The sequence below is a fragment of the Eschrichtius robustus genome, chromosome 5 (genome assembly GCF_028021215.1).
Source record: "Eschrichtius robustus isolate mEscRob2 chromosome 5, mEscRob2.pri, whole genome shotgun sequence".
NCBI classification, from domain to species: Eukaryota; Metazoa; Chordata; class Mammalia; order Artiodactyla; family Eschrichtiidae; genus Eschrichtius; species Eschrichtius robustus.
The window spans coordinates 30,528,750-30,555,303 of record NC_090828.1 but is presented as its reverse complement, the minus strand read 5'-3'; the positions used below and the strand labels follow the sequence as shown (position 1 = coordinate 30,555,303).

At 49.5% G+C, this 26,554-nt stretch overlaps 1 protein-coding gene across 4 annotated transcripts in view; it reads left to right on the top strand.

Moving 5' to 3' along the window:
- Positions 1–26,554, top strand: part of NRP2 (neuropilin 2) — a 115,039-nt gene that overhangs the window by 47,057 nt on the left and 41,428 nt on the right. For all 4 annotated transcript variants that reach the window (XM_068544610.1, XM_068544609.1, XM_068544612.1 and 1 more), the window contains exons 8-12: positions 11,960–12,104; positions 13,240–13,589; positions 15,466–15,610; positions 19,354–19,470; positions 22,406–22,546. In XM_068544610.1, the coding sequence (XP_068400711.1) occupies positions 11,960–12,104; positions 13,240–13,589; positions 15,466–15,610; positions 19,354–19,470; positions 22,406–22,546 (898 nt within the window). The remainder of the gene's footprint in view (positions 1–11,959; positions 12,105–13,239; positions 13,590–15,465; positions 15,611–19,353; positions 19,471–22,405; positions 22,547–26,554) is intronic.

Genomic DNA, 26,554 nt, shown 5'->3' with positions numbered 1-26,554 from the left:
AAAAGGCTGGTGGTCTCACGTGGGCAGGGCGAGAACTCCGTTCGTTGTGGGTTGGCTCTCGGGTCCCAGAGGAGAGCGCTCATCCTTCCCAGTGGAATCGGGAACTGAGGGAAAGGGTCTCTCCTCTTCCTGCCACAGTCCCAGCAGCCCCCTGGTCGGTCAGGTGTGAATTATCAAAAGGCAACACAGGTGGTCCAACCTGGAGAAGCCAAAGGTCTTTTCCAAACAGGGCCCCCTTGGCTCCTGTCACTGCCCCAAGGCAGCTTGCTGTTGCTGGTGCAACTGGAAACCTCGGACCCAGAAAATCCTAAACTATAACGTTGGCACTGTTTCACTCGGGAAATGTGAGTTTTTAAAGGAGTGGATTTTTAAAAATTAAGATCGCCATAGTAACATGGCACCATTCATCTGAAATCATGGCTTCTAGATATTACCAGGTGTCTCTCTCTCTCTCTCTCTCACACACACACACACACACACACACACACACACACCCCATTTCACAGATAAAGTGAGAGACTTAGCAATTGAAAGACTTCCCCATCTTGACGAGTTGAGCCAGGTCTGGTTTCTCATTGCCTGCCTTTGTTTCAGGAAGAGTTACCAAATGTCACTTGGACATGGCAAGCCAGAGTCTGGCATGGGTTGCTGGGAGCACCCTGGACTGAGTCCTCATCCCAGCCTGCTCTTTTTCATACCCTTTCTCTCCAGCCTCCCTTTTCAGTAAGAAACTGGTAGAACCCAGAAGGTCAGCCAGGCAGGCGAGGGCCAGCAGCTGGGTCGGGGTGGGTACAGGGGAGGGGGAAGAGATTCCCCCAACCTTCTCCCTGTCTAGACTCAATGACTAAGCAGCACTGGCCAGAGGGATACTGTAGCATAAGCCAATTTTAAAAGCGTGCAGATGGACCGGGATGCTATTTAAAACACCATTTGTAGGAAATCTGCTTTTGGAAATACCTTAGCACTGCACATTTTGATAGAATGCTGTCCTCCCTGGCTTTGTCCCTGGTATTCGTTCTGCAGGGAAGATATTCCTGAGGATGGAATTTAGCTTTCTGGGTTCCTTTAGAACCATTCTTCTCAACTTCTTCATATCAGATACATCCTCCTCTCTTTTTTTTTCTCTCTCTCTCTCTCTCTCCTTTGCCTCCTCTTCTCACCTGTGGCTAAATTTCTTTCCCTAGGAGCCAAGGGGTAATTTCCTTTTTGTTTTGTTGTTGTTGTTGTTTGGCTTTTTAGCGAATCAGTCCTGCCCACATAAAGGACGCTGGGGCAGAGGAAAAGCCCTTTCTGTCCCCATTAGAAATTCATTCTCTTGGTCCCTAGAAGGAGGCAGGAGAATGGAAAGCCTGACAATTAAGCATCGCCCCCTCCCCATGCTCCCTCGTCCCCCCTCGGGTGTGGCAGGCAAGCTAGGAGACCTGCCAGATTCTCGCCTCCGGGCGTGATCTCTGCTGCTCCTTCATTAGCAGATCTACGCCCGGCCGGCCGACTGTATTTCATGTGCAGATTCCGCACCGTTCATGGTGCATCAGCGCGGCGCTCTGGCTGTTCGGGTTGAAACAGTTGAGTGAACCGTGCCAAATAGATTTGTCAAGTCTGCTGCAGTTTGATTCGATGCCATGAATGGGAGGCGGCGTGAGGAGGGGACTTGGGGGCAGTGCGGGGAGAGGCTTCGTCTATGCCCCCGGGGCTCTACCGCTGAGCTTCTCTTTGTAGCTGCGGGATGGTGGGCGCTGTGCTCACGGTGCTAAGTGGTGGGCTTGAAAGCAGAATTCAGCCAGCAGGACCTGCGAGCAAAGCACCGCAGAGGTGGAGGCAACAGGCTGCTCTACTCCGTGGGGCAGGGGGAGGGTTTGCGGACGCGAACCAGGGCACAGGGTGTGAGGAGGGGACGGTGATATTTGGGGCAGAAATGTGGGAACTTGATTCCCATCCCCTGGTCACTGTCAACACCAGTGCGGTATACCAAAGACCAGGGAATTGGGGAAGTCAGAGAAAAACAAGATTCATGAGCACTCAGGGTAGTGGAGGATGGCTGTGATAGTCCCTTGCAAAACAGTATTTACAGTCTGGACCCAGACTGGGCTGAGGCAAGGCCTGAGCCTATGGGGGGAAGACTTCCTCGTGGCCGGGAAGCAAGGACGACCGAGGAGCTCTTCTGCAGTCTCCCACAGCCTGTGAGCGGCCTCTTCTTAGTCTCTTTCCATCCACCAGGTAACGGTGAGGCTGCCGATGAGAAAGGCATTACACTGTGGCCGGGAGCGTTGCAAACGTCCTCCTGGCAAAACACAGCCCAGTTACGCAGCCCACGTGTACAGCACATCCCCAAATCCTCGTCCAGCTCCACGTGCCATAAAAAACGGAACCTATGATTTTCCTTTGGGGGGACCCTCCTGACGCGTATTTATGGAGTAACCACAAGGCAGAGAGCTCTTCTGCCTGTCAGAGCCCACATCCAGTCTACATGCTCCCTTAGATTATACAAACTGCTTCACATAGATTTCTTCAGAAACCACAAGCATAAAACTACTGCTTTGGTTTCACCAGCTGTATTAATAACACCCCAAATATAGACAGAGTGTTGTAAGTACAATAGTAGAAGGTTCGTGAGTGTGTCTATAATTATAGGCACAATTATGAACACACGAACCAAGGGGAGGGGCGTGGAGAAAGATGGGAGGAGCTGGAAGGCACGAGGCCTTGGCCAAGATCCTGCTCACCTCTGAGATGCTGCTTCCGTGAGTCTGCACTGGAGGCAGTGAGGCTGAGGCTGGGGTCCGGGCAGGAGGATAGAGGCCGTGCCCTTATATGTCTAGGCAAAAGCCCTTGATTTCACTTCTCCTTTATTTGGTAAACATGGGCATCTTTCTTGCTGACACTGCTCTGGTTACCTTGCTCTTAGTCACGGTGTTGCTAGGCTGTTCTGACGTATTTGGAAGAAATCCCGGCTAAAAGAAAGAGTCTGTCGGATGCTACGTGTGTCCTGATGGCCAGATTGAGGATGGGAGGGTGAGGGCGGGGATCAGGTAAGGTTTGGGTCCAAGAGTTTTCAGAATTACCCTGTAATGAGTAACAGAAATGCACTAAGCTCATCCTCTTAATGTAATGATGACTTCCAAGGGGCTTGGAGAACCCTCAGGCACCGGCCCATTTGCTTCAGAGTTTAACAGTGTTTCAGACTGTGGAATTGAAGCTCTCAAGGCAAAGTCATTTGCCCCAGGGACACGGGGAACCGTGGAGTCCCTTGGAAGGCACCGGTCACCAGGCTTTGACTTCAGGCCAGTGTTTCCATCATCTGATCCAGGTCTGGCTCACCATCTTGCATCCAGAGGGAAATTGGCTTCCTCGATGTTCCGTCCACGGGTCGAGAGGGGTGCATATTCACGGAGATCTGAAGTCAACTCGTGCTTGAAGGTCATGGCTCCAAGCGCGGGGCTCAGCATTTTGGATTTTGGGCCCCATCATAGAATCCTGAGATGCAGCGTTGAATGAAGTTGCTTTGCGTTTGATCTGGCCACATCCCTTCAGAACAAATAAGCCCCCGCTTCAAAAATCCTCTGTACTACATTTATTTTCCAAATTAAAATGAATCGTTGTGAGAGCCATTTGAGAATTTAAAACCCTCTGTGAAATTATCAGAGACTTAAGAGGAGAGAGAGTGGCGTCATAAAACCACACCCCCCAAATCAGTCAGCTAACGGTTAGAACCATGCGGCGTCTTTTTGCAGATCTTCTTGGATGAGGCACTACGTGACCTTGGAAATTTCTCTTCACAGCTCCGTGCCTCAGTGTTTCCGCCTGCCCTAATGGAATGGTGCTGTAGCTACTGTTGGCAAAGCACTCTGGGATCCGTGGATGGAAGGCTCTCTGCAGATATAACTAATGTATTAGACCCGCAGAGCTCTTCTTGAACAGAAGGAAGTTATCAATTTAAAAAGTAACAAGGGATATCCCATGGGATATTTACTGCCTCCTTTAAAATCATAGGTCTGGAAGGAACCCGATGAGTCGTCCAGACTTCTCCCTGCATCTGATGGGGCCTGTACTTGAGCTGCCTCAGATTAACGGTACCCCTCATTCTTCAGTTAGGAGTGTAATTATTCCTCCAATGAAAATTTTTAGGTTTTCAAAAAATACCTTTTTTTTAAGCCTCCTGGTGGATGACTGGCTCTTCCTTTTCCTTTTTTCTTTTTTTTTTTTTTTATAAATACATATACTCAAGGATGCTTGCTCATTGCTTTGTTTCTTTTTTTTTTTTTTAATTTTTATTTATTTATTTATTTATTTTTGGCTGTGTTGGGTCTTCGTTTCTGTGCGAGGGCTTCCTCTAGTTGCGGCGAGCGGGGGCCACTCTTCATCGCGGCGCGCGGGCCTCTCTTGTTGAGGGGCACAGACTCCAGACGCGCAGGCTCAGCAGTTGTGGCTCACGAGCCCAGTTGCTCCGCGGCATGTGGGCTCTTCCCAGACCAGGACTCGAACCCGTGTCCCCTGCATTAGCAGGCAGATTCTCAACCACTGCGCCACCAGGGAAGCCCCTTCCTTTTCCTTTTTATTGTAATAATTTTGTTTACCGTATATAAGATTAAGACAGTGACTCAAACCATCAGCTAGCAATGGGCATCAGACTTTAGAAGTCATGGATATGATTGCATCGTCTAGGGCTATATATGTTTAGAAGAGGGCTGATGACCTTTTCAAATTCAAGTCCCCCCAGTTTATCTGTCCCCCTCAATTATAACCAAGAATAATCCAGGGCTCTCGGTAATTAAGTTTGTCCCTTATCCATTTGCCATGGGATGAGCTCAGACCTTTAGCCTCTCCACTTAGGAAGCTCCAGGGAAATTTTCATTATACACAAGCTTGGAACCTTTTCTCCATCAGGCTCCCGTGGCTGGCTTCACCCAACTCCCATGGGTGCTGAATTGTCTCCGGGAGCTGAGGCCAGCCTCCCTGGTGCTCACAGCCTTGATGCTAAATTCCTCGTGCTTCCCAGGCCCCACTGTGCGTAGGGGCCAGTGGGACAGAGCAGATAGCAGGGGATGTGGAACGGCGCCGTGATTTTGCTTGGGCTGCGAAAACACGCGCTTTGCCCTAACCTCAGCACCCCTAGATGAGCAGTGGGGTGAACACCTCTCCACGTGGATTGTCAGGTTCTTTGCCATCACCGGTTCCCTGCTCTGTGCTCTCCTGCGATTTCACCCGGAAAAGGAGTGCAGGTGGCAGGTAGACTCAGCAGCCTCATTCCCTGTACCTTTTCTGCTCTCTTTTCCCCACCTGGAAGTTAAAGGTGCCTCCTTAAATAATGTGGCGGTGTCTTTGTAGGAGGTTTTCAGCGTGGAGGCCCTTCCCACCCAGGTAGAATGTCTGTTTCTGCCCCACCTTCCCAGGAGGACTTCCGGCCCCTCGTTGCTCTGATGCTCTACTCTCTCCCACACCATCTCTCCTTCAGCCCCAAATCCCGGAGCTGCCCTCCTCTCCTCTCCTCCCTCGTGCTTTCCTGTCTCAAATCCTGAAACCCTAATCCTGTTAGTATGCTGTGTTCCAGGGCTCAGTGTCTCATGGGGGTAACATAATCCCGCAGTAAATCTAACGGGCCCCGCCAGGCTCACACAGATGGGGGTGTGCACATCCCACCCACCTCAGCCCCCAGCCCCAGAAAGAAAGCGGTCTCCCCTGCCCTGCACCCCACGACCAGCTCCCGCTCCTCTATCTCCTCCCTCACATCAGCAAAACTGCTTGATGACAAAAACAGCCCTGAAGTAAAGGAGGAGGAGACAGGAGGGCATCGTGGTCATAAACGAGCATTTGGTGGTTAGGGAATTTCTTTGCCCTACCTGCATCCCTTCCCTCCCTTAAATTCTCTCTGTCTCTGTCTCTGTCTCTCTCTCTCTCTCTCTCTCTCTCTGTCTCTCATCTCTCATATATATATATATATATATTTATACATGAGAGAGACATCCTTTCTGATTCTGTATCTGGCTAAGTTCCCACATTCACTAGAATAAAAGCAGCTTTAAAAAAATTTTATAGTCTTTAAGGAAGAGTTTTAAGAGAGAAATGTCAGGACCATGATTTACAAACAGGAAAAAAAAAGGTCCATTACCTTAGCATCATTTCCCGAGCGCAGCATTCACCCTCACCCACACCCTTGCCTGTTTGGTGCAACAAATTAATTAAACAGGATGGCATTCATTGATGAACAATGTATGTCTACGTGTAGCCCCGACGGCTGGTTTTAGAGAAAATGCAAGGGAAGGAGGTGGGAGTGGGAGGGCTGGCCGTAGGTTCTGCAGTGAGGATGAGTCGGTACCATTGTTTCTGAGACAGATTTTTTAAATGCGCTCCTGGTTTCCCCCATCTCTGCCCTCGACTCCTGTCATCTCTCTTCTCTGCCTGCTTTGTTCTCCTCCTTCAGTGTCTGTGCCAAGGAGATTGAAAAGGAGAACTTTGGATGCAACGCAACATGTATTAGTGGAGAGAAATATTTATTCTTAAAAAAAGGAAGAAGAAGAAGATCTCCTGCACGGTTTCTACCTCAGGGCTCCAACACTGTGTTGTCTTTGAAAGATTTCCTGCTTTCTGTGCAATCCCTGGAGCTGGCCACGTTCAGATATTTACAGCAAAATAGAAATAAACTACAGGTCACAGCATAGGGAATGAAGAGACGGGCATGCGCAGATGCAATACTGAAGCCCCATCAGGAGGTAGGCTATGCACAGAATGAGGGTCTGCCTCGTGGCGGGAGGTTAGACAGCCAGGAACGCTGTGAGCCTGCACCGTGTCCTTCCACCAAGGAGCTCAAAGACTTTGACGGACACAGAGCATCTACACTGGCCTGGGCACCCGGATGTTGATGGCAGAGATGAACGGTGTATGGGAGAGGGATGTAGGGCTGGCAGAGGATCCCCCCCCCCCCGCATAGAGGCCTCCAAGGTAGGCCGTGAAACGCTCACTGTTCTCAGCAGTGCCTGAGTCACTGCATACTCTTCAAAGAGGACTTTGGGAGGGGTCAGCAGGGAGAGGTGGTGTGACTAGGAATGGGGTGAAAGACAGAGAAAAGATGACCTCAGTGATTCTTTCTGGCTAGATGTTTCTTATTAGAGTTTATATATTATTTTCTTTAATTTGTTTTTTACATAGTATTATAGTCCCTGCCTTACGAGCTCACAGGAGTGGTCAAAACATGTTGATTTTCTTTTCCTGGGGGGAGAAGATTAGGGGGGGCGGTGAAGTTGTAGATAATAACCAAATTGGGATATTGGAAAGCAGCCAATTTGACTGGCAGAGGCCCCCCCCCTCCCCCCTGAGGTGCAAATCAGAAAACCCATGAGGTGCTGCTGGTTTCTGATTCTGTCTTACTGAAAATAAACCAAAGGTCTCAGGAATCAATTGGAAAGTGTTGGATTATGTTCAGAATTCAGCAAGGCACCAAATGGATTATCCAAACCACTTCGTGTCCTGAATTGTTTTTTAAACTTGGTTTATAAAAGTGCACTTGAAGAAATCTTTATGTTCAACATAGCTTCATATATATATATATATATATATATATATATATGTATGTATTAGTAATTACAACATAATCAGTGCTATCCCCACCTCTGAAGAAGGTTAGGGTCACTTTGAACACACCTCTGGTTTTCCTTTGGGCAAGAAAGCAACCATATTAACATTTCTCTTTTAAAGTTAACAAAAATATATACCATCTGTGACATCCAGCTTTTAAAGCAGATGTTAAAATGTGATCACCACGTTTGATATACGTCTATCTGGGTATGCCATATGCTGACAAGCCACTGAGTTTTCTCAGCAATATGGACTCCTCACTGCAAAGTTATGGCCTGAAAATTCCTGGCCTTGAGACGAGACTTGAGAGTCTGTGGCTTTCAGAACTTGAACTTCCCCAGTTGAACAAAGACCTATTTATTGCTTGTGACGTGGTTTCCAGTCCAATATCTGTCCTGGGTATCGTGCAGGCGCTGGAGCCAGCAGGGAGGGCTGGTAGAGTTGAGTGTCTACCTGCAAGCGTGTTATCGACTTTATTTTCCTGAAGGAGAAATCAAGGTATCTGAGGTTTATTGATTGGCCTGTAGTGATTCAGTGAGTCGGAAGGGAATAGGGAGTAAAACCAATTCCCTGGTATCATCTCCCAAGCGCACAACCCCTTACCTTGCAATGCCAAGACTGGAAGCCAAGGATCCATCTCAGAGAATTTGATCAGAAAACGTATGAAGGGTGATTCTGAAACCACAGAAGCATTGAAAAAGTCATAAAGATGTATAATGTATGATAGCATTTACCAGCTATAAATAGGGCAGTGCAGGGAGAAAAAATAGAGACCTTGGAAATCCACTGGGTCAGGAGAAATAGAAACTGCTTAATATTTCATTAAAAATGGATCTTCTTAAATTGCACTTTGATATCTTTGGGCCAAAGACGATATGTCAGAACTAAGGTGTTGTTATTTATTACTCTTCGTTATTAATCATTTGAACTGTTATTGAACTAAAACATCAACAAGATATATTCTCCCTCTGAGTGGGGCAGTCACCATGTGTTCTGGGCACTGTTTGAAGTATATGAAAATCCACATCACTTGTCCACAAAAGCACTTAGGCTACAAGGGACAAGGGTAACTAAAATGCCATGCTAGGAAGTGGACACTTCCGGGGCAGTTCTAAATGAGAAACTCTTGTGAAGAAAGCCTTAGAATCTGGGGGCCAGAGTGGACCTTACAAATCAGCTCATACAATCCTCTCATTTAATGGAGGAGGAAATTGGGGCCTGGGAGAGGTAGAGATATTTGCCCACACCTAGGAGCTAATTAACAGCAGAGTCTGGCTCCTGGTTGAGTGGTGTTTGGACTTTTTTTTCCCACTACACCCACCTCAGAGTGAGAGGTACACAAAAAGTTTACTAAAATAAGATGGTATTCCTTCAGCCAAGGGTCCAGAGAGCGGAAGGCAGATATGAGAACAAGGTCAAGAGCAAACAAGACACCGAGAAGGACCTAGGCTTGGAAACAGGAAGGATAATTTGAGGTCACATTGAAAGAGGCTTCATTTGGTTCCAGGGGTGGGAGAAGAGTGAACAAAACTGAATAGCAGAATGAAGGTCAGTTTGAGCACCAGGTAGATGTCCGCAGGGACATAAAACATGTGCCTGCCTCCCTTTCTGGCTGATGCCATTGTAGACAGAGATCCAGGGTCTCACCCAAGCCTGTGGCCACACGCATCCATGGGAAGACCAGCCCCTCCCCAGGCGTATACCCACACGTGTGTGCCCCCTGTGCCCGCAGGCAGCCAGCCTTCCCAAGGCAGTCCACAAAGTCATTTCCTTACTGAGGAAGGAAAGGAAAGGTTTCTTGGTGTTGTCTGCCAAGGCTGAGAAATGAAGGGGTCAGATGAGATAAAATTGGATATTAAAAACACGAGACGTGCTGTGTTTCTAAACAGTACCAGCGTGGTGTGTACGCTGTGGATTAGCAGCTGTGTGAAAGTTCAGATCCACTCAACACTCCAATTATACATTCACGTGGAGAATCAAGCCCCCGCCCCTGCCCCCCGCTTACGAACTCCTTAGCACCTCCTGCTGGAGGTCACACACAGCCACCGTCACCATCCTCAGGGAGTAGGCCAGTGGGGACCCACCACTGCTCACAGCACCCGTCGGAAATAAGCAGAGGGTTGCATTTGCTTCTTCCCTGCCAAAGCAAAACAAAACAGAACAAAGAGCCTCTGCCTCACGCCGAATTCTAGGAGAACCGGTTAATCTCTTTCCCTTGGATTCAGTTCCTCCATCCCTCTCCTCAGAGCTTCAGAGGAAGCCAAGGAACGGGCATGGCGAGGCTTAGGTCGTGCTGGGCCCTGGGCCCTCCTTCCAGTGGTCCCTCCCCAGATTAGATCACAGAGGTTCAGGCGCCTCTCTCTTCCCTTAGGCCTTCTCCCAGGTGTCTGGAACTGACCCTCTTTCCTTCTGCTTTTGTGGCCCTTCTTCCTCCTTCGCTTTGTCCTCAATCACTATGCAGGAAGCAGCCAACCCGAAGCTGGGAGAGATGGGTGGGCAAGCGGTCCCGCCTCGGTGCTCCCTGAAGTCAGCCGGGCAGCAGAGGAGGAAACTGGTGGACAGGGACCGGGGCAGAGGCTCACCAGGGGAGGAGAAGGGACAGCAAGGCTGGTGCGGGAGCTGCCCTGGAATCAGTGGGCTCGACACCAGGAGCAAGGGCTTTCAACTGAATGCCGTGGTCCAGGGAGAACTTGTTTCCTCCTCTCCCTTCCTCTGTTTCTCTTAAACAGGCCACTTCCCCTCATTTGGCAAAAGGTATGATGGCTCTTAGCCTTCCTCCCCACCATCAGTGGGGCGCTCTTAACCGCTCTAACTTTTGACCTTAGTACGTGGGAAATATAGAAGGTTCAAGGTTGCCAAATGGCAGAGTTCCTGATTACAGTTCCTAAGGAAGCAAGGACCGCGTTGTTAATTAGCTCTAAGCTTCTGTGCTGCTCTTCGCTGTTACTCGGATCATTCTACGTTGGGATTAGAAACACCCTGGGAGCAAGCACGTCACTGAACAGCAGCTCTACTTCCATTCCACCCATGCTTGGGGACCTTCAGGGCTCCATGACTCCTAGCCACCAACATAAACACTGCAGATGTAGAAGAGATGAGAGTCAAGGGAGAGAACCACAAGCCTGAAGTCTAAAAACATGGCAAGGGCTTGAGATCTGGACAGACATCTCTGAGCCTCAGTTTTTTCATCAATAAAGTGGAAATAATAGTACTTACTTCCCGGGATGTTGTAGGCCTAATTAATTATGTTTACACAGTGTCTGGCTCAATGAGATTCCAGTATACCAGTTTCCCTATTCCCCTTGTCCCAGGCCTGTCAGTGCCCAAACAGCTCGCATGTTATAGGTGCCGTGAGCTGAAGGAGCTGGTCCCCCTGCCCAGGAGAAATTGCTAGTTGTTGCAGAGTTGGCTGTGAGTGGACTTACAGTCACTTGGTTGTTAAGAGCTATGACAGGTATGATCTAGAAGTGATGGTTAGTTGGTCTTTCCCTTCACTCTTATCCGGGGAAACCAAGAGAAACTTACATATACTTGTTCCAGCTACTCTTTTTCCTTTTTTAATGGAGAACACAAAAAAAGCACAAGGTCCATATGGCAGTTATTGATTTGGGCCATCTGGTAAGCTAGGACTTGCTCCTACCATGTTGGATTAGAAGCTACTCTGGAAAGCCTTTCCTCCCATAAGAGATGCATTGGTCAGATGGGGACAGGGATGGATTTCATTACAGGGCAGGGACTACAGTGAGAGAAAGCCAGAGCAGGACTCCGACGGTCTGTCTGCAACCCTGACCCTACAACAAAGACCAGAAAGAACCAAGAAAGTGTTGATTGACACAGGGGCACCGGGGGTCGACAGTGCTTCCACCCTCTCACCCATCCATGGAGCAGGGAGACCTCTAAGGAACTAACAGAAACAATTGTGAAGCACTTTCTGATTATAAAATACCCTGGAAATCTTTCTATAGGCCTGAAACCGGAGGAAAAGGGAAAGTCAAGTTCAAGCTAGCGAGAGAGGTCCACAACCCTAAAAGATGACATTGTCGCTCCATTGTTAAAGGATATTCCACTTTCTTTTTCCTCTCTCTCTCTCTCTCTGAAAGTGTTTTCCTTTCATGGTGCCTTCCTCTGCTGGCCCTCAGGCCCAGAGGCAAAATTTTCCTTCCCTCCAAAAGTTTTTGTGAAGACCATGTATTGTTTTCAACTTAGAGCAGTGTGAGGAATTAAATGTTTTTCATGGTGTTTCTGAAACAGCACCAAACAACAAACCCACTGATTATTTCTAAGCTTAAGGGAAATAAAATTGAACAGACCTTTCCCTCTCCGTCAAAGACTGCGTGGCTCACCTACACACTGGGATTTCTATAACATGGATTCGTGTGTGATATTACAGGTCTTCCAAGCCAACAACGATGCCACGGAGGTGGTTCTGAACAAGCTGCACTCACCGCTGCTGACACGCTTCGTCAGGGTCCGTCCACAGACCTGGCACTCGGGCATCGCCCTCCGCCTGGAGCTCTTCGGCTGCCGGGTCACAGGTGAAGTGGGGCTCCTGTGAGGTTGGGGAGCTCTGCGCCCCCTTCCAGCCCTCTGCAAACGGCTTGATTGCACCACATGACCTTAACAGAAGGCTGGCTTTTACCTGTAACTCCCTGTATGGGTATTGAATGCACACTGACTCTAGACCCTGCCTTGCAGGCTACCGTTTCTTCACGCACGCTCCACTCACTCATTCACTGCACAGATACTTATGGAAGGCCCGCTGTGTGCCAGGCCACACATTGGGAGCTGGAAGTGAATAAGAGAAGGGAACCAGCAGATGGGGTCTCTGACATGCTGGAACTTTTAGGCGGGTGGGCAAGATAGATAGTAAACAAATGTAAATACAGGGGTAATTATACACTAAGATGCGTGTGTGAAGGAAAAGGACAGGAGGCTCTGAGAGTGAGTGAGGGGACCTCATTGAGTGTTGATTGAAAGTCTGGGGACAGCCTTTCTGAGGATGTGACACTTAAACTCGGGGATGAGTAAAGGGTAGTCTGATGGTGACTGAGGGGAAGAGCATTTTGGGTAGAGGGAACAGCATGTTCCAGGATGCTGGCAGGATGCAAGGCAGTAAAGAGCTGTGGTAACACATGTGAAATTAAGATCTGGTCCCAGGAAGGGTTCCATCTAGTTGGGGAAATAATCCCCCAGGTAACAATTCAATGCTCAGCTGAGCTCCCCTGCACTCACCGCCCCTAGGAGGGTCAGTGGGGACTGTGTCACCAAGGATGTGAGAGTCCTTGGCTAACAACATGAGACACTCAGCCATGCCAGGCACCATGCTGAGGGCTTTTATATTGTAACTAACAGAATCCACGCAACAACCCCCAAGAGGTAAGTACTGCTATTAGCCCTCCTTTAGGCCTGGGGAGACTGAGGCACAGAGCACTTCAATTATTTTCCCAAAGTCACGCAACTAGTAAGTGACAAAGCAAATGTGAATCCAGGCAGTCTGGTGCCCAGCCGGGCTCGTAACCACGGTGCTATCCCACCTTGAAATGCAAAGAAATCAGTGCTGACTTAAAAGTGTTTGATAGTCAGGTTCTTTGACAGTTCCCTACTGATTGGGGGTGGTTCCAGTTAGTAGGGTACCAGCATGACCTCTTGTATCTTCTTCCCTCTCCGCAGACGCCCCCTGCTCCGACATGCTGGGGATGCTCTCGGGCCTCATTGCCGACTCCCAGATCTCTGCTTCCTCCACCCGCGAGTACCTCTGGAGCCCCAGTGCTGCCCGCCTGGTCAGCAGCCGCTCAGGCTGGTTCCCTCGGATCCCTCAGGCCCAGCCGGGCGAGGAGTGGCTCCAGGTAGACCTGGGAGCGCCCAAGACCGTGAAAGGCGTCATCATCCAGGGGGCCCGCGGAGGAGATAGCATCACTGCCGTGGAAGCCAGGGCATTTGTGCGCAAGTTCAAGGTCTCCTACAGCCTAAATGGCAAAGACTGGGAGCACATCCAGGACCCCAGGACCCAGCAGCCGAAGGTAGGATGTTCCCGGAGGGCTCCCTAACCTTGCCCCAAACAGGGAGGTTGATTTGGGGGATGTTGATTTCCCATCTAGACGGTCATCACCAACCCCTGCCAGTCAAACAGATATTAACTGAGAGATTACTTTGTGCCAGGCCCTCTGCTAAATGCCTTATTTTAACCTTTACAACATCTCTAGAAGGTAGGTCCTTTCATCCCTCCCATTTTAGAGATAACAAAACTGAGGCTTGATGTCATGCCAGGGTCATACAGTACCTGTGGTAGAGCCATGATTCAGACACAAGTCTCACTCCAGAGCCCAAACGCCTAACCACTACTCAACACTGCCTTTCTAGTGTCTTGGACACTCTTTCTACCCTCTTTCAGATAAAGTGTCCTTGGAACTGGCCAGACATCCAAAGGGGATGTGGTTTTTGGAGGCTCAACTATAGAAACTAGTGAATTACTTCCAAAAACACCTGTGTTTTTCTGAGTGTTGCTGCACTCCTTTGTATTTTCCTGGGCGTGACTGCTTAGATCTTTCTTGCCTCTCACACAGAGGCTGGGAAGAGGCAAGAGAAACTAACACCAGGCCAAAGTGCAGGCCAGTGTAATACCCCCTCCTGCCATCGGAGGAGTGAAGGTCAGCCCTCAACGAGGGGCACCGAGGAGCCCCAGGAAAGGGAGAGGACATCACACCCCAGTCGCTCTCCAGGTTAATCTCCCAATCAGCCAGGCGTTCCGATCCTCATTGCTAAGTTACCCTTCATTTTCTTCAGAAGAGCAGGGCCCCTAATAAGGAAGGGGTATCACATGGCTCTGTTTAGCAAATGTTTTCCATTCTTAATGCAGAGGCAAGGGCTGGGTTGGAGGTTTTGCAGTGCTGATGTAAACTCCCAGCTCATAATTCCAGTGGCTTGGAAAGGCTCAGTGCTTGGTAACTGGAACCTTCAGTGGATGCAGCAGAAGTCGGACCACTGGCTCCCCCAGGGACAGCTGACCCTGGCTCTTCTTGACTATTCTGGGGGCCTGGGAAAGGAGATGATCTTAGCCAGGGTCAGAGCCTGCCCTCCCCATGACAGTGACCCCCTTTTGGAATTGTGGGCATCCTGCAAAATGAGGTGGCTCTGCCGCATTCCTAGATGCTAATCAGCTACAGCCCCTGGCACACCTGCACACCAACAGTCCCCTAAGTCACTGGTTCACAGGTATGCTCTGGGTTGGGTCCCCCACCTGGCTTCAGCCAGGGCAGCCCCACTGTCATCAATTTTATGTAGTGTGGCTTTAGGTGAGGTTCCTTTTGACAGAATTTCTTCCACTAAACCAAGGCTGGGGGAACACAGTCTTAGATTATCAGGGTGTGACCAGTGGAAATCGTCATTAGCCTAGAAAAGGGATGGTCACTTTCCCTTCAGCCTCTCAGTGACCTGGCATTTTCTAAACCTAGACTTTCAAGCTGGGACTTTCTAAATCTAGACTTTTAAGCATCTGGGGAAGAACTTCTTTTTCTAGTAAACCGAGAACTTCAGAACAGGCAAGACAGCCTAAATGCCCTTCACTCCTCTCTAGCCAAATCCAGCTTAATTAAGACTCACTCAGAGCCGAATTCTGAGTCCTCAGTTTCACTCCCAGGATAGAGGACAGAACCCAGCAATTGCCACCTTCATCTGCTCCCCATTTGCCGTGCTTCTGGGACCTCCCAAATGAATAGAAACTTTGGTCTGAGAATGGGGCTCCCACGGACCAAAACGGGCAGTGACCATGAATTAACTCTGAAGCTGCCTTCTGGTTGGATGTGAGGGGTGAGGTGGGAAGTGGGGAGGAAGGAGCAGAAAGGAGGAGTGAGGAGGGCTCCCACCTAAGAAGGGCTGAGCAGCCTGTCTCCCCTGCAGCTGTTTGAAGGGAACATGCACTACGACACCCCTGACATCCGGAGGTTTGACCCTGTCCTGGCGCAGTACGTGCGGGTGTACCCTGAGAGGTGGTCCCCTGCGGGCATTGGGATGCGACTGGAGGTGCTGGGCTGTGACTGGACAGGTAAGGCCCTCTTTTCCACTGCGGGTCTCACTCACAAGGTCTCATGACCCCGGCTTCCTGGGATGGCCTGGGAGGAGGTCAGACCACGACGGGGACGGGGCAGAGGGGCAGCCATCCCTGGGGTGAAGCCCCATCAGTTCAAAACGCTGCTGCCCCCTGCCTGCCCTGGGCTCCACCTTGTTCTACCTCAAACCACGGGCACTGCAGCCTCTGGACTCAGGACAGCTTCTCAAAGGATGTGCTGTGTCATTTTTAAAGGATCATTTCAGTCCTCCAACCCCAGTCTCTCAAAAACAAATCATAACCACACACTGCCCACCCAAATTCAATTAGACCCTGACTCTTCAGGCCAGAGGGCTGTGGCTGTTGATTTAGGGAAGAAAAAAAAATGCTCATGATAATAAAGTAATCGGTTTATGTCTGAATCTGGCCTCCAGATGTCTGTGGCTAAGAGACTTCATTTTCATTTCGAAGCCACATCTGTAAAAGGCATTTATTTGCTCAGGAGGGACCCTGTTGCAGGGGAGCTGCTGAGAGCCCGACTTCTTCCCCGTGTGCCGCAGGAGGCTCGCTGGGCTCCACCCTGCGTCCCAGGCCCTGGGAGCACCTCCGAGTCTCCTGAACGAAGATGAGGCCCGCCGATCATGGCCACCCTCCTGGTTTCCCGGGAAGCACCCCATCCAGCCTTCCGAGTTGGGTCCGCCTCCCCTCCAGGCCCCGCCCTCCTCCCCCAGCAGGGCTGGCACAGATCCCAGCTCGAGCCGAGCCGCAGCCCGAGCTCGCTCGCTGCCTGCCAAACGGAGCTCGGGGGGGCGCGCCGAGCCAGTGGCAGCAAGCGCAGCAGGCAGGACCCCGGCCCCAGGTATCTCCATTTTCCTGTCTGTGCCGTACCTGTCAGCAGCTCACCCAGCAGGGGATCGTGAAGGATTAGTAAGAGCATGTCGGAGAAGTGCTTTTGGCTCCCGGGGAGAAAAGTGCTGCCTGTGAGCCGTTATGATGGCGCCGAGGAAGTGTCCCGTTGAGGCACGAAGGCTGGGAATCGGGCCCAAATTAGCCTTTCTCACCTTTCAGTGGAAGGCAGCCCCAGTGAACATATTTTAGTGGGAAGACACTTTACTCCCCATCACGGAGTGAGGCCAGGTTCCCTGCAGGCTGCTCAGTGTTCCTCACCTGTCCTCTTGCAGGCGCTGAAAACTGCCCTCCAACAGTGACACAAGCTGGCTTCTTCTGGCCAGAATCAGAGGCTTAGAGATGCAGGGGACCCGAGGGCTTCTAGGCCAGTGACTTTCAAACATTTCTGACCACCATCCACAATTTAAAATAAATTTATGTCACGAGCCACTCGACTTACAAGCATGCGTGCACACACACACACACAAGCACACATACACGTGTGTGCTTATGGGATATAGTATATCGTTAAGCACCTGGACTCTGGGGACAGATCGCCAAGTTCAAGTCCTGACTCTGCCGATCTCGGTTATCCTAGCTGAAGAACGGGGGTGACCATAGTATATCTACACCCCCCAGGGTTGTCATGAGGATTCAATAAAATAATGGATATAAAATACTTAGCCTGCTGCTTGGCACCTAATAAACTTGTTATGATAAGTAAGTGTGACTGAAACAAAAGGTTCCCAAAGCGGTGCTCTTCCTTGCCACGTGAGTACACGCTGAAATATTATAGCCCCTATTTTAAAACGCTAGTCCTGACTCATGAAATTGATCTACAACCTGTTAACAAGGGTGACATACAGTTTGAAAAAAAACCACCGATCTAGGCCAATGCCTCTTTCACAGAGAGGGAAACTGAGTCCCAGAGAGAGGAGCCACTTGCCGGAGGCCGATCAGCTACCTGAGGGCTGACTCATACTTCCCTCCTGTCCCTGGTCCTCCGTGCCACGCCTCTTCCCAGGCTGGCCCTGCTTTATGACCGGCTGGACAATTGCTAATGGCCTTTTCCTCCTATTGCCCCCCGCCAAGCTGGCCCAGATTACACCGGCGATGGGCAGCAACAGGTTTCTCATTTCAAAGTCCTCCTGGCCATTCCTTGGAAGATCAGAGTAGGGGCTCGATACCCTCTGCCCAGCCTCCTTCCCTTTGAAGTCTCTGACATCTGGTTTCAATTGCCGGGGAGCGTAGTTTGATGGGCAGTTACCTCTAAGTGTCCAGTACAAACACAGTGGGCACGGAGGCCAGCTACTGTTTCCTCACTTTCATTCACACGCCCTGCCCTCTCATTGCCTCGCCCGCCCCCTGTGCCCCTGGATTTAACATTATCTCTCTGCCACCCAGCTCACCCACTCTGCTACCTAACATTTCCAGGAACCGCTCTCCCAGGCCACGTGGCTTTCTGCTTGTCAAATTTCCATTCATTTCTGTGACTCATCCTTCTTCCCTTCTTCATTCCTACTCCAAAAGGATAACACGGAAAATAATGGGCTGGGTTGAGTTACTGCAGCTAAATAATTTGACAGGGCTTCTTCACCTGTTCATTTTGTTTGTATTTCAAATGATTACTTCTTGCCTTGCTGACCATAGTCTGCTTTACAATGGAGTTTGAGATTCTGTGACCCAGTAACAAATATGAACTTACAAGTTAGGACGCTTCGAGGTTACTTGCCCAGCCAGGTTTGGTCACCTGCTACTTGTATTTTGAATAAGTTGCCAACATTGACAAGTCTGGAGATTTTGTTTGTTTGTTTCATGCGAGGGAAAAAAAAAAAATCTTTTTGCAAGATCTGGCCACTCTGGGCCACCTCCCCTCGGCTCTTCAACCTGCTGGAACCAGTCACGTGGTGGCCTCCTTTCAACCAGGTGTGCAGGACCCCTCTGCCACCTCCTCTCCCAGCCTTTACTCTCCCAGCCCCCAGCAGGCCATCCTCCCTTACAGTAGCAGTCAGCCTCCTAGAAGCATTTGAATTTGCCACACCCTGACCTAAAGGCACAGCCCCAAATTATTTCCACTGAATGGAGTCTGAGTCACTTTGAGCCCATATTCTTTTCCATCCGGTTTTGTGCAAACACGAACAACGATGCCTGGGGTCGCACCTCCCAAGCTGTCTGGCTTGGCTATGACTTCAGCCGTTGTGCTTCTGATTATCTTGTAATAGGTGGGCCCCCAGGTCGGGTTAGCTTTGGTTCCGTCTGACTCAGAGAAGGCAGAGAAGAGAAGGCCTGTTCCACGCGCAAGCAGGGCTGAGCCCGAGACACGACAGCAGTCTCCCAAGGGGCTGTGCACAGACAGGTGTTTTCCACAGGACGGAAGCTCACTCCATTAACCCCGATTTTTTTCAAACCATTTTTGATGGGTGTCCTTCATTGCTTATGTGTGTTGTGTCACCCACACCGGTGTCTGAAACAGAACACCCAGAGCATGGTTGAGCCCTGCCTGTGGTCAGTGTCACCCACATTCATTACTGCCTGGCGTGCATGGCCTTTTGTGCTGGCCTCAGGGCCTCTGCTCTGGAGTAGAGTGTGGGTTTGTGTTCGTGCCTCCGTTACGGCTATTTCTACAGCTTGGGACCATTCTCCTTAACACAGGCCATGGTCCTGACTTCATCACAGCACACAGCATTGACTTCATGGGTGTGTGTGTGTGTGTCCATCTTGGACTTCCTTTTTCCTTCCTTCTTGAAAGGCCCACCCTTGGAGAGGAGACTTAGTATTTGGCATCTTCCTGCTGGGTTTTGACACAGGCTGCTGCATGTGGTATTCACTCCCCTTCCTTTGCCTTTCTGCAGACTCAAAGCCAACGGTTGAGACACTGGGACCCACCGTGAAGAGCGAAGAGACCACCACCCCATACCCCATCGACGAGGAGGCCACGGAGTGCGGGGGGAACTGCAGCTTTGAGGATGGTGAGGATGGGGCCAGAGCCGTGTTGCATCCAGGATGGTATGGGTGCCGACCAGTCGCAGTGGAGGCTGGCCCACGGCTGGGGCCGGCACCTGGGGGTCCCCTAGGTCAGAGGTCAGGGAAGTGTCGTACTTAGGGGCTTGGGGCAGTGGCTATTTCCAACCAATCTAGAAGCATTCACATATTGGAACAACCAGTACAGCCCTACGGGCGTGAACCCACTGGGCATCAGCTGAGATAAGGGGCCATCCAAGGAGGGTGCCTCCTTTGAGTAGTCTCCTTTCCTAGCCCTCACTTCGTGTCTTTAGAATCCACAGCTGTGATCGCCCCTCCTGCTAAGCTTGTCTCCGGGGCACAGTCAAGGGAAGATCTGGCTGTCATGTGGGTGACTTGGTCAGTGGAGCATGATAGGTTAACTCAGCAGTTAACCATGATTTAATTGCGTTGCCCTGTGTCTTTTACCACCACCGGTTGAGGAAGCCTGACAATTAGGATTATAAGATAGGGCACCCCATCCTCCACGAGGCGAGCGCAGGTCAGTGACAAAGACAGAGGTACGAAAAGGCACCTCACCCATTCCTCAAAACTCAGGGCCTCCTCATTTAGGATCAGTCTCTTCACATGGGAAATGTATAGCATTTTCATTTTATCTTCTAAGCATATCCAAGTTAGAGAAAAACAATAATTGGCAGAGCCCAAAAGGGCATCACATTTTAAATCTTCCTGCTAAGGTCACAGAATATGAGGACATTCCTAACAGACCACAAAGTTTGGAACACCTGGCATTTTGGGCTAGAATTTAATGCTTGACAGCCTCAATTTACAGTAAATTACTGATCATTATTAAACGTTCATTAAACCAAATGAGGGAAGATTGGTGAAGAGGCTTGGGAAGTGATGGAGACATAAAGACATAGCACCGAGTCAGTAGGTAGATGGTGAAATCTGTGGACCCCGCACCCTTAGCCACTTGACAGTGTGAGAAACTGCAAGGATGCCGTGGACGGCTCCCCAAGTTGGCTACAAAGAAGAAGGGGAGGGGAGCCAAAAATAAATGCTGAAGTTGTGTGACTGCAAAATGATAATTTAATGCATATGCTCTCAGGAATGTGCTTTTGTACATTGCGTGGGCCGGGGGACACTCTTGGTCAGGGATAGTTGAATGCAGAATTCTGACATTTTGATGAACTTGTTTTTGTTTTATGAAGAGGAGAAAGAGACTTGGAGAATCTTCCAAGACATGTTTGAAAGAGTTTGAGAGCCAAAAGTGGAGCTCTCTCATTTACTGTGTGGTGTTGGATTAGCAGGGTTTGCTTGGTGCAGGGCAAAAGGAGGGGGTTTTGTCTAAATGGCAATCCAAAGGAAAATGTAAGGACTTCAGAAGTTTAATATAATTTTCCCTTTTATAGTGGTTTGTTTCATTTGGGGTTTCTTTTTCTTTGGTGGTTCCTCCCCTCTCGCTTTTTTTTTTTTTTTTTTTTTGCTAAAGATCTCTTTGTGGAATTGCGTTCCTGAGATACGGTATGCGTATAAACATTAGAGAGGAATTATGGTATATTGAATTACTCCATATTTTTGAACGGAAAAATAGAAACTTAGAAGTTGTCGGGAAAAGGGGATGGGGAGGGCTAAGGGCTGACTTTTCCAAGCCACAGGTTGATGCTTCAGTAATAGATTCCATGTGTTTCTCCTCAACTCAAGCTGACTTTGGCCAAGGGTGGGCAAATATTAAATATTCTTTCTTGGGAAGGGGAGGCACGCGCAGGACCCGGTGGCAACCTGCCACCAAGGCCAGCAGTGCCCTTCCCCTCAGAGGTGAACCGTCCTCACCCCCGGGGTGGGAGCAATGTGTTTCTACCAGTCGGCTGTTCCCTTTAGACTTCCTAACCTGCCTTCCCCACGGAAATTCCTCTCTGGGAACCCTGAGAAGGGAAGTGAAAAGGCCAAAGACCCCACTTCCTCCCTGCTACCAGCGTTAGCCAACACTTTTCCGCTGTCTCCGCAGCTACTGTGGACAAGAGTCCAAATCTGGGTTCCCGTTTCCTCTCTTTCCCCCACCTCCACCCCACCCTCGACTTAATCACATGTTCGGCACCAGCTCAGACTGGATTTTTAGAGCTGAGTGGCACCTCCAAAGAAACCCTTTGGGTTTGGTCTGCTCGCTTAGAGGTGAACAGCCGAGCAGACGGGGGGCAAGCCATTGTGTGGTCTCTTAGATTTCCATTCTCTGCTGTCCCTGGAATCCTGGTCTTCAGGCACTCTGAGCCATGTAAAATTATTTTTCCTCCTGGTCAGCGCTGAGCTGGGCGGCAGGCTGGTCTGGTCCCCTCGATTTGCCCTAACATGCCAAATCGCCCGCCTGGCAGTGCCTCCCCTGGGGATGCTGAACTGACCCGGTCTTCTGAAACAAGAGGCCTGGCACAGGGAGGTGAAGGGGAGCAAACAAGCCTCCCTTGTTTCCAAGGTCACTTTCTCCTCCCTGGCCAGCACCTCCCGCATTTTGAATTTCAGCCTCTCCGGATGCCAACGGGCTGTCCATCACTGCTGACAGCCAGGTTGGCAGGATCCTGCCTTCCACTGAGGCACTGGGGAGACATTCTTCTCTGGCATTTAAGGAACAGCAATTTCCACATTTGTCTGCTCTCCAGGGTGGACAGAAGAGGCCGATTAGAGCCTGAAGCCATTTGGTGGCCTCATTTATAATTGCTTACTATGGGAACCACTGGCAGACTTGGCTTTCATGCCTGGGAAGGATGAGACCAAAGGCTGACCCGAAAGCCAACAATCGCCAAGATGAGTTAAATGAATAAGCAAAGGGAGCCATTTCTTTCTCTGCTCTCCCCTTAGGCCCTGCCAGCCGTTTAAATAGCACCACTGTGGCTGTTCTCCGAACCCATTTCATTTGCCTCGTTTCGGGGTTTTTGTTTTCCCTTTTAGACAAAGATTTGCAGCTCCCTTCAGGATTCAACTGCAACTTTGATTTCCCCGAGGAGCCCTGTGGTTGGATGTACGACCGTGCCAAGTGGCTCAAGAGCACCTGGACCGGCAGCTCCGGCCCCAGCGACCGGACGTTTCCAGGTAAGCCAGCCTCGAATTAAGTGATGAGAGGGTTAAGGCCAGCCTGCGCCACGTTTTTCAGCTCCACATTCCCTGACAAGCTTCATAACTTCACGGAACCGTCCTCTGCTCTTTGCCCGCAAACCACCGGCCTTTACTGACAATGTCACCCGACGGAATAGCTGGTTGGCGGTTCCTGGCCCTCTCTTGTGATTACAGAGCAGCCTGGAAGCTGGGAGGGAGCGAGAGAGGCCAAGATCAAAGAAGAGGAAAGAAAGAGCAATTAGGAGGTCCTAGGAGAGGGGATGAGTCAATGTCCCTTTGTTCCCGTAGCCAGCTCTCGATGCCACCATCACAGAGCCCCTTGTGACTCCAAGCTGGATATTGTTCCTAAAATGGCTCATTGGGAAGCTGCTGGCCCCAAGTCTGAGTGGCACTTTTTGGAGGGTATCATCACTTCTGTTGAAGACCAAGTCGAGGGCCTGAAATGCTGCCACACCCGTGGGTGTCTAGCAGAGCTGCCGGGCACTTGGCCCCCTGAAGGGTGCTGTTGCCAGTCCTTGGAATATTGTGAAGCCGCCCTCTTGGTTTCAGAGAGCCAGATTCCAGAGCCTCTCCTGGCACTGTTGGTAGAGAGGGGTTGCCTTTAGCCCTTCTAAGCAGGAGTTGTCCACTCTCTCCATTGTGGCATGCTTTTACAGTGATGTTCTGGTAAGTGTTTAACGACCCGGCTCTCCAGGTTTAAAAAAAAAAAAAATCTGCTTTGTAATTAATGTTTGCCACTCTCCGTGGTGTAAATCCTCCCACTGTGGTTGAACGCAAGCTACCAACGTGACATCATCGGAGGTGGAGTTGAGAAGTACAGCTACACAGCCTTAGATAGTTTTTTTCCCCTCACACAGATAACATAGATAAAAATAACTTCCGGATCATGCATACCAGTAAAGTGTATTAAAATAATTAGGAAGTATAGCATTTTGAGAATTTATTTCCTTTCTTTTTTAATATACTTTATTTCATTGCAACTTTATGTAATTCAGTTGTTAACAATACTTGCATTTCACAGTAGGCTTGCAATATTCCAGAAAACTCCACAATTGGCTCTCACAAGCCAGTACGTAGCATACGTTGCTCTAGCACATCGCGCGTTAGCTTTCAGTGTTCCTGGAGCTTGGGCCCCCGTAAGCGTTTGAGAGGGAAGGACTTAATTCTAGAAATTAGTAGATCATATGTTGCCTGCCTAGAGAATGAAAAGAGGGAGGGACCTCCCCTTCTTCAGAGTCCCCCAGAGCTGCTCTGCTGCCCCTCACCCCAAGGACTGGCCGTGTCCCCTGTCTCCAGGGACGGCAGTGGGACAGACGCTCTCCGCGGGCCGCCTCCTGCGCTTGCTTTCCCGGAGGGTCACAGCGTCTGCTCCGGAGAAAAACATTTTCATATTTCAAGTGTTTATCTCTTCAGGATTTGAGTGCTCAGAGAGATTAATATCTGAAGATCACCACGGCCTCAGGCAACAGGAGAGAACACTTACCCTCGTCCCAGCGTTAATCACCCTCCCCCCTCTCGCTCACTGCAATAATGTTTAATTAATATAATAAGCCTCCTGCACGTTGGAAAAAAAATACTTATTTTTATAACCCAGCCTGGATTTTTCATTTCATTTCCTCTCCTTTGAGACTTGGCCCAATTAATTGGTTGTTTTCCCAACCTCTACTTTTTATCCAAACGTAAAGGAGATTTGCCGTGGGGGTGGGGTGGTGTACGTGTGAGGTTTATGTGTGTGCATTTGTGCGCTGTGTGTGCACGTGTAATGTTTATACATGTGCATTTGTGCACCATGTGTGTACGTGTGATGTTTATACGTGTGCATTTGTGCGCTGTGTGTATGTATGTCTTTCTTTCTCAAGGTAGTTGTGGGTTTTGTGTGTATGTGCATATGTTGTTTTTATGTGTAGATTTTGTGTGTTTGTAAATATGTATATGCATTCGTTTAGTCTGTGTGCATGTATGAATCTGTGTGTGTGTGTGTGTGTCTGTATGTTTATATTTGAGTGTGTCTGTGGTTTATATGCATGTGTATGTGTGTGTCTGTATGTTTATGTTTGAGTGTGTTTGTGGTTTATATGCGTGTGTGTGTGTGTGTGTGTGTGTGTGAGGTGTGTGTATAAGGGGGCAGCTTGGCAAAGGCACGTTGAATAAAGGGTTGTAGATGATACAGCAAGGGGAGATTTACTGGCTCTTATTCAGCATCCATCCTCAGGTTCTTTCTAATAATTCCACTTCCTCCCTTGCACTCTTCTGAGCAGATTTTCTCTAAGAATGCCTGAGGTCAGCCCTGTCCAGACTCCAAGGCCACCAGTTAGCAAGTGACACTTTGGGGAGAGCTTAAGCTACTCTCCATTTGACGCGGTTCCCCTCTGCCCCCTCTTCGCCCAGCCCTCACCCTCACCTGATGCCCCATGGGTTGACCCCGGCTACTGGCTGGGAATCCTCATCCTGCCCTCGTTCCACTTGATTCATTACACCCTGCGGTTTGGGAAGGCTCTTCAGAGCAATCTTGCAGAGCGGGCAGAAGTCCAACCTTTGGCTGGCTGGCTGGGGACAGAAAGAAAATTAGGGCCATAAGGAACTGCTAGACCTAATGTTGTTTCTCCCTTAAGAAATCGAGAAAGAAAATAATTATTTTCCTGTTCCAGAGGAATCCCTGAAGTTCGGAAAAGTGGCCCTTGGATGCTGCCTCCAGAAAACAAAATCATAATATCGTCTTCAGAGCCCTTCTGTCCATCCTCTGATGATTTAAAAATCGTTTGCTGTATTTCCCATTGTCCTTCCCCTTACAAAACATGATACTGGGCTCTAAGCAGGAGAGGATAGAGAGCCCTTTCTGTTCAGGGTGGTCCTTTCTTCTTCTTCAAAAAAAACTGGGGCCCGAGGAGAGCAGTTGGGAGAAAGGAAACAGCTGTGCTTGGTTAGGGGCAGGGCAAATGCTAACGGGTTCAGAGTCCCGGGACCTTCCAAGTCAAGCCTGAAAGTGCTGTGTCACCCACACTTCGCCCCTCCACAAAGAGGAGACCACTCCAGTCTTTAAGAAAAGTGTGCCATGTGTTTTATCTCCTTGTTAGGTAGGTAAACAAAAGTAATTACACTTAAGAAAGGAGGTGTCCCCATCAAGTGCAGAGGGAGAAGGGAGGAAAGAAAAAAGGCAACAGCCATGTTGAAATATCATACACAGGCTACTTGATTAGAAGTGTCTGTGGAAACTACTTACATTCCTTAGATGTTTTCTGATTTAGTTCTTTTCTCATGTTTTGTTTCTTTTCCTTTTAAGTAAGCAATTAGTTCTGTTCTTTTGGCTAGTGGTAATAGTTGCTTAAGGCTGACAAGACCCCCACTGGTTTTATTCCACTGTTTTTGTTTTTCAAGATAGTCTTTCAAGACATTCAGAATTTCTTTTTTTAGCTCTTTGCTTGTGGCTTAGAAGCCTGCAGTGTGTTCATACCAGCCCCTGGGGACCCTGGTCCGAATTCAGTGACCCCTGGTGGTTGCAGAGGAGCCAGTACCTTGCTCTCTGAGAAAGCACTTTGCCTTTGCTCTGTAACTGCAATGACACAGAAAATGTCTCCCCTAGTGGAAGCCGCTGTATCTCCCACAGATATTCTCAAGTGCATTGATCAGAAACAGAATTCTGAGGAAGATCAGATTCAGCTCTTTAAGGAACAAGGCAAAAACTCCTTGAGATGCTGTGGTGAACCCGTGTGTCTAGACTTGCCCTGCGTAATACGGTAGCCGCTAGCCACATGTGACTATTTTAATTTTAATTAAAATTAAATACAGATAAACCTTCAGTTCCTCCATCACATCAGCCACATTTCAAGAGCTCAGTACCCACTCTGTGTGGGACGGTGCAGGTAGAGAACACGTCCGTCATCACAGGATGCTGTCTTGGTCAGCACAGCTGGAGCACCCTTTGGCATGAAGAGTAACTTCCAGGGTGCTTGCTGATGCTCTTGTTCCTTGGTTTGGTGTAAACCA